The following is a 15,704-nucleotide window of genomic DNA, read 5'->3' on the forward strand; positions in this document are numbered from 1 at the left end:
TTCTTTTATTTTTTTATTTTATTTACTTATTTATTTATTTTAAAATGATTGTGCTAACATGTAGCAATAACCAATCAATCAGAAATTGGGTTTTTTTTAAAGATTTTTATTTATTTATTTATCTTTAGAGAGGAAGGGAAGGAGAGAAACATCAATGTATGGTTGCCTCTCGTGAGTCCCCTGCTGGGAACTGGCCTGCAACCCAGGCACGTGCCCTGACTGGGAATCGAACCACGATTGTGGGGTTCGCAGGCCCGTGCTCAATCCACTGAGCTACACCAGCCAGGGCTCATGTGGTTTCTTTTAAGGTCAGCAAAGTGTCCTAAAAGTGACAGTAGTGATAGTGGCCCAATCCTGTGAATACACTGAAAATCATTGAATTGACATGTGCACTTCAAATAAGTGAAGTATATAGTGTGTGAATTATATCTCAGTATAGCTGTGAGCAAAAATAAAAGGAACACTGGTAGAAAACAACAACGAAATATCCTAAATACACATAATAAGAATATTGTGAGGATTTACGCCAATTATGTTTCATCAAATCTTTGGCTGCATGGCATAGACAAAATGTGGGAAGAAGGAAGTGAATACTGAGGCCCCAAAATCTGTCAATTTGGATGAAGAGGGAATTCTAGGGAAAAATGGAAAGGTCCATAAAGAGGTTGCTGGGGACACAGACATAAACTTGGATGGCTTTAGTGTTACTGTGGGTCTATCTTTTGCTCCCAGACGGCTAACTACCATTCCACTAAGCCCCATTTAGCTTCTCAGATCCTGACAGCAACCTCAGAACTTGCAACCTTCACCCTTTGCCTGGGGCACGCAAGGGACGTGTTTACAGGTTTCTGGTCTATCCTCTGTGTTGTGTTTGTGTGTGCTAGGAATGCCATTTCATCTCTTCCATGAACTAATGAACCCCTTACCCAATCAATACTGTAGATTCCCTTTCTGGGCATGTTTCAAAGATCAGTGCTGCAAAATTACTTGACATGAGTAGTATAGTTCCAGAGTCCTTTTTCACATTCAAAGTACCTTAAGTGCCAGAAGAGAGTAAAAGAAAAAGGAATGTACCCTGTGTCAGTCTGTTCTTCCTCATTCTTTCCTCAATTTTAAAGCCTGTAACAAAATCGGAATCAGAGCCATTCCACGGAGCTCACATTTCTTAAAGTGTTTTGTGATTTTTCTGAGATAATTTCTCCTATGGATTCTTTTCTAACCCCATGGCTATCCCCATAAGGCCAGACGCCTCTATCCGGGGCAGACCAATTTAAGGTCTGCAATTTTCCATAATTTTCTTAAAACTGTGATCATCTGCTAATGTCCTGACTTTTTGTTCTATAGTGGAACTGTTGATGGTATGAAAACCTTGCCCTAAAAAATAAAAATTGTATCTAGTCTTTGGAAAGACAATACTCATCAAAGCCATCCTGGGTGTAATTTCCCAGCAGCAGAGTTAGCCCAGGGGTGTTGTGTTCACAGGAACTCTGCAAACTTCCAAAGAGCAGATGCAACATTATTTATTTTATGACTTGTTTAGATGATTTGAAGTGCCATGTCCAGGTATTTATGTGAGCTGTATAGAAAATGAGGTCACACAATAACATGTAAAGGAAAAAAGTGGAGGAGGAGCTACCAAAAAAGGAGAAAAGACATCCTTTAGGACTTTTACAGAATAGCTTATGCACAGTGTATTAACTGGTTTCAATTACAGTGAGTGATTCTGGCTATGGGAAATGTGAGGCGGTCTAGGAGAACAGGCTGAAACAATTAGCACTTTAAAAGAACATCTCTGTTTTCTTTGAGGAGCATCTCTTTTTATTGATTTTCCATAAAAAAGAAAAATTACTTTCATAATCTAGAAAGACATAGTATGGAAATGTTAAAATGTTTTTTAAATTAGAAGGTGCATCCAGGCCCATTAGTCGAAAATGGCCTGATGTTACTCAGAATACAGACATCTCTTGTTAATATGACATTCCTATATCATCAGTTCCTGCCTGCCTGTGAGGGAGAAAACTCTTTCTTTTTAAGAGCTTCAATATTCCTGCTTTCAAAGTCTTAAAGAGTTGTTGTATATGACCTCCTGGAACTTTTTCCTATTCCAGCCTGAATCTATTTCTGAGGAAAGAGCCTTTCTAAATAAATTGCCCTAGATTAACAAGTTATTCCCTATATATTTTGTGTTCTCTCTCACCAATTCATTCTGCCCCATCCACTTTCTTCAGGAGTGACTCATCTTTTTTCTTTCTTCCCTCTTACCACTTAACCAAGAAATTGCTATGTCCAGAAACTATGTTAACATGAGCTATGAATTATCTCATGTAAATCTCAAAATATCTGGTTGCATGCATAAACTCAGAGATTAAGTACACTGTGCAAGTTCATACAGTTAGTAAGTGGCAGAGTTCATACAGTAAGGCAAATCTTACTCAATTCTAAAGCTTATATACTTAACTACTACTAAGTATTACATCTTCTGTCTTCAAAATCCATCTTGAGACATCTTTACATTCTGCAAACTTACAATTTTTGTATAGACCATTATTAAAGCATATATTACTCAGGATAACAATTATTTATATGTATTATTTCCTGTATACCTGGAGCAATCCAAAGTAAATGTTTTTGAGTGAGTAAATGAGAATTGATGTATTCAGAGTGCCATGTCTATTTTGCCAATGCTTACATGACTTAAAAAATATTTCACATGTATATTTATGGGTGAATATTATTTAACAATACAGGTATATAGATATAATAGCATCCATAATTAACTTCATAAGGACAGGGATTTTATTTTCAACTTAACTTTTAGAAACACCTCTCATAGTATTATTTTTTTAATTTCCGGCAAAGTAGGGATGTGCAAACATGCAGGGAAACAAAGCAATTATTCTAGAAAAATCATGTGTATTTATAGACCATATTTCTATTCAGTAAAATCACACATTGCAGCCATTTCTTAGTACTGCCCAATAACTAAGGATTATGTTTGGGGAGTTTCTCCAAGGGATCAAATTCACGTATAGGCCTTAGCCATCCTGAGTGTTGTAGAGACATGCCCTGAAATGCAGCAGCCACACAGTCTCCTGTAACTGGTCCAGTCCAAAGTTCATTATTTCCAAGTGTCAGGAACTCTTAGCCTAATTCACTCCAGATTGAGAGACCTACCTGTCTTCCCTGAGACCCAGAATCTGTGAGTCTCTTCTCACTTGTTTACAAATGGCAGGGGTTCAGGATACCACTGTGTTCATATTCATGATCATCTAAACTAATAAGGCATGTAATCCTATTTAATTTAAAGTACATAGGTGAGGAGTGGAACATTCTAGTGCTTAAAGTAACTGATATGGAGAGATTCATAAATAAGACAACTGTCATTATTCTCACTAGGGGAGATATTTTACTTATACCTATTCAGGAAGTATAATTATGCCCAGGTTTCTATATAGTTACTGAAGGTAAAATTTCTATTCAATTTTAACCCCAAACTGTACATTATAGTTCTGGATAAGAGGAAAAGTCTTTAAAAATACTTCTTGGTTTCATTATTATAGAGGTATAGAGTGTCACACACACACACACACAAAGCCTCCAGGAGGAGACTGAGCAAATAGTTGTAGAAGCCATTTTCAAGGCAATATTTAACTGGTGACAGGCATTTGCAAAGCAATTTGGAGAGACTTCTTAGGAAAACCAGCGATAAAAGCTCTGCACTTAAAATGAACCTGGGGCAAATGCACACACAAAGACCAAGGCTCCTTTGAAAAAGTAATAAAGCCCAATTATAAGAATACAATCATTCCAGAACATAACACCAAAGAACAAGAATAGGGCACTGGGGAAAGGAATGCAGGAAAGAATCAATTGAACTTGAATGCATAAGGATAACAAAGGCTACCCATTTATTATGAATGTAAGTACATATTCATTTATTTATAACCTGCTTCAGTCTATGGAGAATTTGAGACAGACAAGACATTTTCTTAAACACATGAAGCTAAGATATTTTCTACTTTCTGAGAGGTATAAAAATTGAAATGAGTACCACAACTACTCTATATATCATAGGTACACTTTTGTTATATAGATACACGCTTGTGCTAACTATATAGTTACCTATGTATATGTTTTATTCTATCATGTGGGTTAAGTCACTATCAAATTATTATTTTGTCATTTTTATGTACCCAAGCACTGTACATAATCAGATTTTAGGATAAATATACTATTATAAATTATTAGAATCCCAGTATTCTCAGTGATTCCTTCCATCTCAGACAACTACCCACTACATAAGCTCTAGTGGGAACTCCATAAATGTTGCTGACTAAGGATCGTAATTAAGATGTTTAGCTTTTCTCTTTGGTTGCAAATCAATCCAAGCATATTAAAGTCCCTTGAACAAACAAAATCTAGATAACTTGAGGGAGTGAAAGTAACTTATTGATTATCAGCAGGTTATTGTGACCCTTTTACAAAACCAAAGAGAGACTTGAGTAAGCAAAACTTCAGAAGGGTAGAAATAGGACAGCTCTAGGGATCTGAACAATGGAGGTTCTCAGCATTTTTCCAAACTTTTGTCACTCACCTGACTCAGTACTAATGACTTCCAGTTTGCTGTTTCTCTAATAAATTTTCAAATCCCCAGGACAGAGTCCACCTGGGCCAGCTGAGATCAGCTGTCAGCCCTGGCTGGGGTCAGACCATTAGGCCAGAGGCAGACTCGTAACACAGCCACGGGAAGCCTTCTGCCGTGGATCAGGGTGACTCACAGAGAAAGCAGAATCATTACAGGGTGTACAACTCCTTCAGAATGCATCTGCCCCACTTGGAAATGGAATTACTAGCAAGGAAATGGCAAAGGAAAACTATGAAATCAGCAGCTTCCAAATCCGTGGCAGAAGCAAGAAGAGAACACCTAGTTTCCAATGCTCTCGCCAGACCACACAATGAGAATCGAACTCTAATATTGGCATTTCTGACTAGTGATCGTCTAGAAGGGTCTTGAATGTGCTCATCTATTTAGTTAGTCCTCAATGGTCTGCGAAGGAAGACCTAACCTGGAATTCCCAGATCCAACTCCAAAGTAACAGTGAAAAGTGATTTTTAATAATTCAAGATAAAATTCTAACAATAGATTTGCTTGCAATAAGATTGAACAAAGTAACTAAAATGCCCAATTTCTCTTATTTGGAACCAACTCAAAATATTGACTGCAGCTACTAACCAGAAATTCTTACTGGTGTTGCACATGAATGTATTTTATTAAATGGTAATGTCATCTTATTTATCTTTGTAGCCTCAGCAATTGGCATTGTACCTTACGCACCTAAACTGAACTACTAAATTTATTGATTAATAGTTTGAAAACACAATTCCTCAAAACACATATGTAATGGTACACTGTGAAGAAAAAAGTACAAAAGGACCCTTGACAGAGAGAAAAGGAAACCACCCACCTAAAAATGTAAAATAGTATATGAGTAATTACTCCGCCTCACCAAGAAATGTGATAATTTACTGAAACTTAGTAAAAAGGAAATAGATTGAAGAATCAGTCATCGAACTGTCACTGACCGAGCTCCTATCACGTACTGGGGATTTACGTCGAGGAAAGTCTACTAGGACCCTGAAGAGCACGTGGTCTCCTTGGAGAAACAGACATATAAATCAGTCATTGTGACATAATACCAGAGATACCATGAACAAAGTGATTGAGGAAAACAGAATGATTAACGCCCATCCTTCCTCTGGTGCCAGCGGAGTCCCTAAGCAAGCACTGCCCTCTGACCTTCTGCTCCCCCAAAATGTGACATTTTTGTTGTGCAAGTCTCCCGCAAGTCTGGGCTGCCTCAACACTGCAGGAATGCCTCCACATTCAGCCTCATCACCTCTCCTTCATCAGAGATAATCCCGCCTTTGCTTCCTTCCCAAGACAAACAAAAACATTCCTTTCACACAATCTGAGCAAAAAGTAGGCTTCCCCGGCCTGCTACCCTCTGACACAGTCCGAAGTCACACTACACTAGTCCATCTGCGCCTTCCATCAGCTTGTACCTCAAAAATAGATGGGAATACTTAAGATGTTGCACACCACATTGCCTGCAAGGTGAGTCAAAGGAGGGGAATGCCCCCAAAGTAATATCCAACTCTTTGTTCACATCACACAACAATTATTTTATGACAGGCACACTGTCAGTTATAGTATACACAGTTCGCAGGGGAACCACTGTCATTTCTATCAGGCACTGTGTGTATAGAGAATATCATACAAATCAGTCACATTCTTCACTTATGAGCACAGTGTAGTGGAATGAGTTCATGAAGGAAGAGTTGATCTATTCCCAGCTTTACAATTGATTCATTTAAATCCTCCATTTGTGACACAGAAATAATGACCTAAAACCTATTTGTTTTTAAGGCACTTGAAAATTCTTTGATGGAAGATTTTACACAAATGCAGAGGCCATTATTATACCAGAAAGACTTGAAAATTATAAATCTGCATACTCATTCCTATTAAACAGCCAACACAACAATGACAAAGGAGAAAGCATCTTTATCCTAAGGCATCTAAAATTAAGTATTACTGAATATGCAGCTATTTAGAAAAATAGATGTGCAAATATAGTCATTTTAATGACTATCTAAATTTAAATAATTGATAACCCATTGGATAAATCCTTTGCAAATTATCCATAGACTCCCAAAAAATGCATAGACTCCCAAATCAATGGTATTTCTTTCTTATCATGCAGCAACTTCTAAAAACACATTCTTTCTTCTTTCAAGAGGTTTGCTCTACTCTAGAATTTCAGAGAGTATTTCAGCCCACTCCACTAAGGCTGTTTCAAAATGTAGAAACAATTCCCCTTCAATCTGGACAATCTCGGAATAATCAAATAACCAAACTCACAGAACAGTGGTGAACAGGCATCCAAGCAGGGGCTTCCACTGAACAGTTCTGGGCTGGGCATTTGCCTTGGTTTTGCTGTAAGTAAGGAAAAAAGATCTTATGTTCTATATATTATAGGCTACAATATATACTAATTGGCATGTACATTGCCAATGTGTCTCTTATTGTATTTACAAGTATAGGAGAAGACTTCGAGTATTTTTTTTGGTGCAGTGCTACAGAAAACTAGGTGTGTGATTTCTATTCTTATCAAGGCACATGAAATTATCCTTTGTCTTCTGTGTTACTCCAAGGACTAGGGTTTTAACACCTGACTCCTCAGAAGCTGGCCTTTCAGGTCTTTCTGTGGAAACCATTTGAGAACCCTCCAAACCCAAAGGCAGGACTGGTCTCCTCTCCCCCAGGCTCCTAGACAACACTGATCCATGCTGTACCCCTATTAGTAGCTCTGTTAGTTCCAAAGTCAAGGTACAGAAAGATTGGTTTACTAGTCTGTGAGCTAGTGATGATTTTCTCTAGGGCACCTCACAGAACCCCAGAAAGATGTACCAGATAGATCTTAGAAGCCTTTCCTGTTACACCGAAAACTGAGGTGCAAAGAAATGAAACAAGGAGCACAGAGGTTTGACATTCTAAGCCATTTGTCAGGCGCTCCTTTTTACATAACAATTTTATCTCTAGCTAACCTGTTCTTTTGTTGTATGCCCTACAAATTCATTTCTAATTGGCCCTTTAGAAAGAATAAAATACTTCCTTTTTACCAGCAATACTGCCCCCTCCCTGTAATAGCATGAACTTATTAGTGCTAAAAGGGGAGAAGGTGGTTGTAATAAAACATCTTTCTTACCTTATTTTGTTATACACTCAATTATAAATAGACCTACTAATAATGGTGTTAATAATAATCATAAAACCACTGCTGTGATTTATTCAGGTACCAAATATGCTAGAGATTGTTCAGGACCCATTATGTTATCACTCATTGCTGAAACAAACACGGTGACAAGTGTTGTTATGCCCATTCTACAGGGGAGAAAACTGAGGCTCAGAGAGGATAAACAACGTGCCTAAAGGTTACTCTACAAGAAAGGAGCATAGCTGGGACTGCAGCAAGAACCTGCTGACCCTGCTGCCACGCATGCTCCTCCTGTGAGAAGCTGCCTCTGGTATTTTCCTTTTCTATCTGTTTCATGGGGCTTAAGACATATAATCAGCTAATATGATCCCATGATATCAATGAGCCTAACATTTCTAACTTAAGTGGAATAAAATATCGAGTTCAGTACTTGTGCTAAGAATTCTTTTTTGTGATTTGTAAGCTTTTTCCAGTTACCCTTATTTAGGTGGTCTATTATTAAGGCATCAGTAAACTCTAAAGTGCTGTTTGAATGATTATTGATAAAGTTACCATAAGAATATACTTAGATCATCGATCTGTAAGCTCAGTTTTCTTTCTTTTTTATTGTTGTTCAAGTACCGTTCTCTCCATTTTCTCCTACCATGCCCCTCTGCCCCCCTGCCTCCCCCCTTTGGCTTTGTCCATGTGTTGTGTTGTCCATGTGTCCTTTATACATGTTCCTTGATGGTGCTTCCCCTATTATCCCCTCCCCCCCTCCTCTCTGGTAAGTCAGTTCGTTCTCTATTTCAATGTCTCTGGTTGTATTTTGCTCGCTCATTTGTTTGGTTGATTAGTTTCCTCTTATCGGTGAGATCATACAGTGTTTCTCTTTCAGTGCCTGTTTCCTTGTTTAAATCAGTGACATGCAGTTCCAACAGGGCACACAAGGGGCACCGGGCTGGTGTCAGATGACCACAGTTTCAAGTGAAGTTCAACCCAGTGCCTGCTGCCATGAAATACTCTGGATCTTGGTAATCACATCTGCAAAACAGTGTGTGCTGCCTAATCTACAGAAAGGTTAACTGGTAATAGATGTAGGTTCACCTCAGCTCACTATCACAGTTTTCAAGGATGATCCCAATGAGGACACACAAACGTAACCAGACAAGTTTATTTTCCTGTTCTGACACTTAAGCCCTATAAATACAATTTATCTGCATGTGCATTTTAAATTATTATCAAAATTGTTATTGTTTCTGATTATGAGAATTCATACCAAACAATGTGAACAGTAGACTGCCTCTTTTGTAATAACATAATTGTTATTTTTGGTAGTAGGAATAATAAGCTTGTTTTATATCTACATAGTGGATATCTTTATGGAGCACATGTAAAGAGGCCAAATTCAGCAAGTAAGTGGACTGTGCTTCGGTGGAGAACATAAGTGCTCACGAAATGCCCCAGGGCCATAAATAAGGAGTGTTTAGACTTCCATGAACACACAGCAGGGAGTAAAGGAAGATGAAAATCTGTGAGAGCCTCTCTTTTGCTCATTGTTAACCTGAGTTTTGGACACGAAGGCCCTCCCAGTAGTGTGTTGAGCAAGCAGATTAACAACAGGATTACACAGGGGCAGCAGACACATAAAAGGCCTTCTGAACACAGGCCCCATGTGAATGTGACATTTTTTAATCTGTAGTGTGTGACTAGAAAAAAAATAAGAGTGAAATAGAAGATAGGGTCTTAGATTTCAGTAGAGTGTTCCCATTAATCTATTTGTGAAATTTTGGGAAACTTAATTTAACCCTTTAAGCCTCACTTTTCTCGTGTGTGAAATGAAATGGTTTTATTAGATCCATGATTTATTATGGGGAGAGGAGGTATCAAATGCACCCTTAGATCTTTTCCAAACTTTATATTCCTCCCAAGAATTTCATATGTTTTCTCCTCCAAAGAGGTGCACCCTCAGTTGAGGACACTCAAGTCTACCTTTCAGCTAATTCTTAGGCCAAAAATCTAGCGAATTTCTTTAAGCGCCAACCCAGCTATGCAACAAGAATTTAAGATAGAAGTTGGTGACAAATTCCCCTAAAGACAGAGCTTTCCCTTCCTTGTCTCTCATCCATCTACCCTTGATACTTTTTACCTGTAGATTGTTGATCTATAACCTGATTAGGATCCAGGGATCTACAAGCTAAGTCTGGAAAACATATTCCCAAAACTATCACTGGGATTTGGTCCATTAAAAAATTATTATTCTGTGTAATCAGGTTGATTTTTCTAACATCTCTCATTTTCCTTGGCTGTAATTTTATGATTTTAACATCTTGACATATTTCATTCCAGAATATCCTGAGCAAATGAGCCAAATATGCTGGAAAATTATACCACAGATTAATTAAATACAGACACATATGTAACCATGAAGAATTTGAAAAGTGACAAACACTTGACAAAGAAAACTCTAAACCAGGGATGTCAAACTCATTTTCACCAGGGGCCACATCAGCCTCACGGTTGCCTTGAAAGGGCTGAATGAAATTTTAGGACTGTATAAATGTAACTACTCCTTAACAGTTAAGTGAGAGCTTGGTGCTGCTGCCGGGTAGAAACAAGGTGCTGGGCCAGGTAGAAACAAGGTGGAAGGTAGGATTTGGCCCATGTGACTTGTCTTTACAATCTGTGCTCTAAGTTTTCTTCTCAACCCATCACCAGAAAAAATGAAATTTTTTGTTTTTATTTATCAGGGTCTTATATCTGTTAGAGTGCTTTAGGATTTACAAAGTACCTATATAGACATTTAGTCATTGACCCTGAGAAGAAATTTGTATATGGCAAGGTAAGAATTGATTCATCCAAATGAAATTTTCACCCAGATGTTTCATTCAAAATAGCATGTTTTTTTTTAAGATTTTTTTATTTATCTTTAGAGGGGAAGGGAAGGAGAGGAGAGAAATATCAATGTATGGTTGCCTCTCGTGAGTCCCCTGCTGGGAACTGGCCTGCAACCCAGGCATGTGGCCTGACTGGGAATCGAACAGCGATCGTGTGGTTCGCAGGCTCGAGCTCAATCCACTGAGCTACACCAGCCAGGGCAAATAGCATGTTTTTTTAAGAGAGAAAGTTGGAAGGTTTTGTTGTTCTGTTCACAGTAAAATGATTCTCAGAATCATAGGGTTTTTTCTGGGTTGATAAGTGTTGCATTATAGTACTATACACATATTCATGTACATATTCATATTCACTGTACACAGAGGCCTGCACACTAGGTATATATAGAGATATAAAATTTAGAGGTATAAAGATTTAAATAATAATCCTTTCAAAGAGCTCCCAAACTTGCAGGAGATACATTACAACATGTCACATTTGAAACAGGGTTAAACACTAGAACCATTCATTTATTAATTTAGTTAGTCAACATTCTTTGAGAAATTAGCACACACCAGCTATTATATCAAAAATAAAAATATATCAAGAGTCAATCTCTGTCTAAATTTTTTTTAGTCTAAGGAAAAAACGAATAAACATGCAATCAGAAAGCAATGTTACTGACGTATAAATAAAATGATATGAGAAGATTAAAAAAGATCCATCTCACCTATTTGGGGGGCCAGGAGTAAGGAATAAGAAAGGTCATAGAAAATTGTGCCGAGGAATAGAGGCCAAGGGAGGAATGTTGAACTCTGACTGGCTAAGTCAGGAAGGGCTTGATGGAGGAGACACTCCCGTTTTCTAGCAAAGCTTTTAGGAGCGGAAAGGACAATTAGGGGGCCTTCCGGGGATAGTGCTGAATCACAATATTCTTAGACTGGGTTAGGAAACCCCTCAATTCTGGGCCTTAGAATTGAGAGGGGAATGGTTCTATGCAACATGAAAAGCTGCCTTCAATCTTTCTCCTCTTTCCTCTGTATCTCATGGCACACGGACAGGAACAAGCGCAGGGTACGAGAAAAATGACTCCTACCAGGGTGTGGACCTGGAGGAATCCTGACTTGATCCCACAAAAAACACATGGGGCTCTTCTGGGTTCGGTCTTTGGAAAAGCATTTACATTGTCTCTCTCATCTTTCCAAAATTCTCAGGAATTTGACAGAGGAAGAAACAAAGGTTAAAAAGGCTAAAATTTGATGCCCAAGAGGCAAAAATAAGAGGGTTTTGTTTCGCAGAATTAAAATGTCACACAATAATGTATGTGTAAATAGATCATGAACTGTTAGGTACTTCGTAAGTGTAATGAATAATTATATTTAAAATATCAATTATTAGAAACATTAACATACTATTTATGACTTAACTCATCATCAAAATTATTAGAAAATACATTTTCTGACTTTAGTCCAAAATATGTTCCAGTATATTGAGTTAAGGGAATTTTCAAAAAATTTGAATAAAACAACTCCTAGGATGCCTTCAAATCATTGATTGCATAGATGTATAGGTTAGATATATAATGTGTATATACATAGACATATAATGTGTATATGTACACATACTATACATACATGCATGTTTGTGTATACATGTCTGTACAAACGATTTTACTTGGGCAAATAAAAGTTTTCATCTAATTACTTTTCTCAATTGCCATAAAGATGTGTAATTTCCGAGTACATTGTTAAAGAGAAGGAGGAAATCAAATTTTGCCAGTTGCAAAAGTATAATATACGTAGAAATATATGCACAAGATGATACATTGGAAGTCCTAAGACATCAAGTTATGATAAAAATAAAATTCCAAAGGAGGTACTATAATTTTCCAAGGAAATTACCAAGAAACACTTTCAGGTCTCTGAGCCCTTGTCTATGCAAGGGCTGGGTAGGTGCACATTTATAAAGGGAAGAGGGGTTTTGGAGATAGGATTAGGAAGGGTCTCACTTTTCACCTAAGAGTAGCAAAAGAGACTTCAATAGGCGTACACCTAGAGATTGATATAACAGCCTTGGGTTTAGGAAGCCAATATATGGGTTCCGACTCCCACCTGAAAGATGTAGTGAGTAAGATAACATGAAAAATGGGTTATCATCAGTTATGTCAGGAGAGGTGGCTTTGTGTGAGCCAGTCTGCACTTTTGGAGTCTGCAAGGCAAAAGCGCCATCCTAAAGCCATATTATGCCTACAAAGATCCTCTGTGTGGCATGGACTGCTATAAAACCTGGGGCTAAAGAAATACATCATAATAAAATAGGAGACTGAATCAGAGAGGCCTGGAAATGGAAATTCCCTAAGAAAGTGCCCATGGGAGAAAGAGTCTGGAGCTAGATTCCCTGGGTAAAATCCCACATCCATCATTCATTTGCTAGCTAGGTGACCCCGGGCAAATTACTTAACCTCTCTTGATCTCAGTTATGAAGATGAACGCAATTAATACAAATAAAGCACTTAGAACTATTTCTACACATAATTAGCATTATGTGTCAGCTATTTTGTTTCATTATTATTTTTTTATTATATGTCAGCCTCAGGGAGCAAAAAGTATCACAATCCCAGTCTAATCAGAACTTTCTGCTCTCCATTCTGTACTTCTGTCTCACACTTCAGTAACCAACTGGCAAATGGGAAAGAAGAAAAGAGAAGTCTGCAGCATTCTCTTCCCCCAAAGCAGATGCCCTCAGTCTCTATCACACAGTAGAGAAGAGAGAATCTTTAATCTGGAAAAGTGTTCAGAGTTTTCATTAATATTTGATACAATATTTTAAATTTTGTTGATGTGGGAAAGACAGAGAGAAACAGATTTGCTGTCCCACTTATTTGTGCATTCATTGGTTGTTGATCCCTGTGTGTGCCCTGACTGGGGATTGAACTCACAACCTTGGTTTATCAGGATGACACTAACCAGTTAAACTCCCCAGCCAGGGCCCATACCGAACAATTCTAATTTCTGAATTGAGACTGTATTTATGATTTTAAGTGATTGTAGGACTTTTAACTCTTCACAAATGACTGGAAATTCATGGGAAGCCATGGGACTCCTCCAGTTTCCAACAGAGAGCAGGATAGAGATTACTAACACTAGGAAGCCATACACAAACAGTGGGGAGCCCCAAATAAAGTGGCTTCTAGTATGACATCTATGAGTCCTGCCTTTTTAATGTATCCATTACAGATGCAAAATGTACTCATGATTATTGTTAACCTTTCTCATTCAATTTTGGGCATAATTCTTCATAATTCCTTAATAGCCAACTTCCTCCCTTTCTGGTTTATCTTTCTACTTGCTTCCTTATATTTTCTCAGATTTCAAAGATGTTTAAAATAAGCTGGCCCAATCTGTTTCTAAGGAAATCCTCACTGAGACCGCAGCCATACCGGGGAGAGACGCATTTGCCTGCATGTTGCTGACCCATTCTCCTCAGGATGCTGAGAATGAGGGTTTTCCAGCAGGCTGTGCTGGTGGTGCTAAGTCATGCTCCTGCTTTCCAAAATCCCCTGTGACTCCAGGCAGGGATTTGCCCAGGTGAGCAGAGGTGCAATCTGTGGCTAATTAGTGCAGACAAGGATTACACACCTTATGTTAAAAAAATATTCTAGCCATCTGGCAACCTGGATTAATTAACAACAGTGAGCGACATGGACTCTTGAGTTCTCAGGCTGGCCACATTTAACGTGGCTCTCACTCTACATGGGAGCCACTGTTGTGACTTGCCATTTCAGAGTAACAGCAGAGAAGAGGGCACCTGGCCTTGGGTGCATAAATCATTTCCTAGATGTCCATAATGGAATCATATTTATTTAGAACCTATTAGATGCCAGTTGCTTGATATGTGTTGTTTGTTCATTCTAGCAGTACATTAACCCTGAAAGGTAATGGAGGAGAATGTTTAATATCATGAGGAAACCACTGAACCTGGGTTACATTGCCAGATTTTTCACCTTCTAGAGCTGTGTTCTTAGTTAAATTTCCTAGTCCCCGTGAATGTTGGTTTTCTCAGCTATAAAAATGAAGACAATAATACTTAGTGTAAAGGATTACATAAGATGATACATGTAACATGTTTACCCCAGAGTCCAGTATATACTCTAAGTAATAAGATAATTATACTTGATATATGAATATTAATATTTATCTTATTAATCAAGGATTTTTCTCCTCTGCCACTTAACTACTCTAAGCATGTTTTATCACTTCTGAGTATAAAATAATAATATTTATCTCATAAGACCACTGTAAAAATTAATTGAGAAAAGAGCACAAGAAAGTACTTAACAAGGTCAGGAATTTCAAATTTAAGTTTTAATCAAAGTTGGAAAGAACATCTGAAATGTTGCAACAGTTTTAAGATGACGAAATTTGGGAGCCACAGTGGCTCTGCAGGCTGGGATCACATACTTGAGATCACTGGCTTGTAAATATTTTTAAGAAATACACTATGGCATCTTAGCATTTTCTGGAAGCATGTCCCATTATTCCCTGAAGCCTAGAAATCTCCAAAGTTGATTATTGCTCCATAGAGTTAAATATAGTAGAGTAATTTAAGCCAAGATTTAATACAAGATTTAAAGAGAGTCTTGTAAAATACTTTAAATGCCATTAATATTTGCATGCTGTCACTGCACCCTGCTGAGATAACAAGATGAGACGTGAGGAACGGACTACACTTGTACTTTTCCCCTTGAAAGAAACTGGAGACATTATCTACAGCTGCAGTCAACTGATAGTGGTCACTGGCAGGTCTTATCTATTACACCATAAACTACAAACTCTTACGGAAACAAAGGCTGTGATTTCTAAAATAAGCTTCATCTTTCTTCCCAACACACTTCTAAATTCATCTGTAAAAAAAATAACTCTCTTGAATTAATAGCTAATGAAAAATATCTAAAATTTCAGGTCCTCAAATAAAGTCTATCCTTTGAGGAAAGAAATGCCATTCAAAAACAAAATCAAAGCAATTCAATTCTATTCTCAGTGCCACCATAGAGACAAAGAAAACAAACATAAT

The 15,704-nt window shown here is 37.8% G+C and overlaps 1 protein-coding gene across 3 annotated transcripts in view; it reads right to left on the minus strand.

The window, feature by feature from the left end:
- Positions 1–15,704, minus strand: part of DLG2 (discs large MAGUK scaffold protein 2) — a 1,965,529-nt gene that overhangs the window by 1,559,811 nt on the left and 390,014 nt on the right. For all 3 annotated transcript variants that reach the window (XM_037042840.1, XM_037042852.1, XM_037042842.1), the window contains one exon: positions 6,923–6,997. In XM_037042840.1, coding sequence (XP_036898735.1) covers positions 6,923–6,997 — 75 coding nt within the window. The remainder of the gene's footprint in view (positions 1–6,922; positions 6,998–15,704) is intronic.

Source organism: Sturnira hondurensis, unplaced genomic scaffold (genome assembly GCF_014824575.4).
Source record: "Sturnira hondurensis isolate 20B ecotype Veracruz unplaced genomic scaffold, ASM1482457v3 Scaffold0003801, whole genome shotgun sequence".
Taxonomy (NCBI): Eukaryota; Metazoa; Chordata; class Mammalia; order Chiroptera; family Phyllostomidae; genus Sturnira; species Sturnira hondurensis.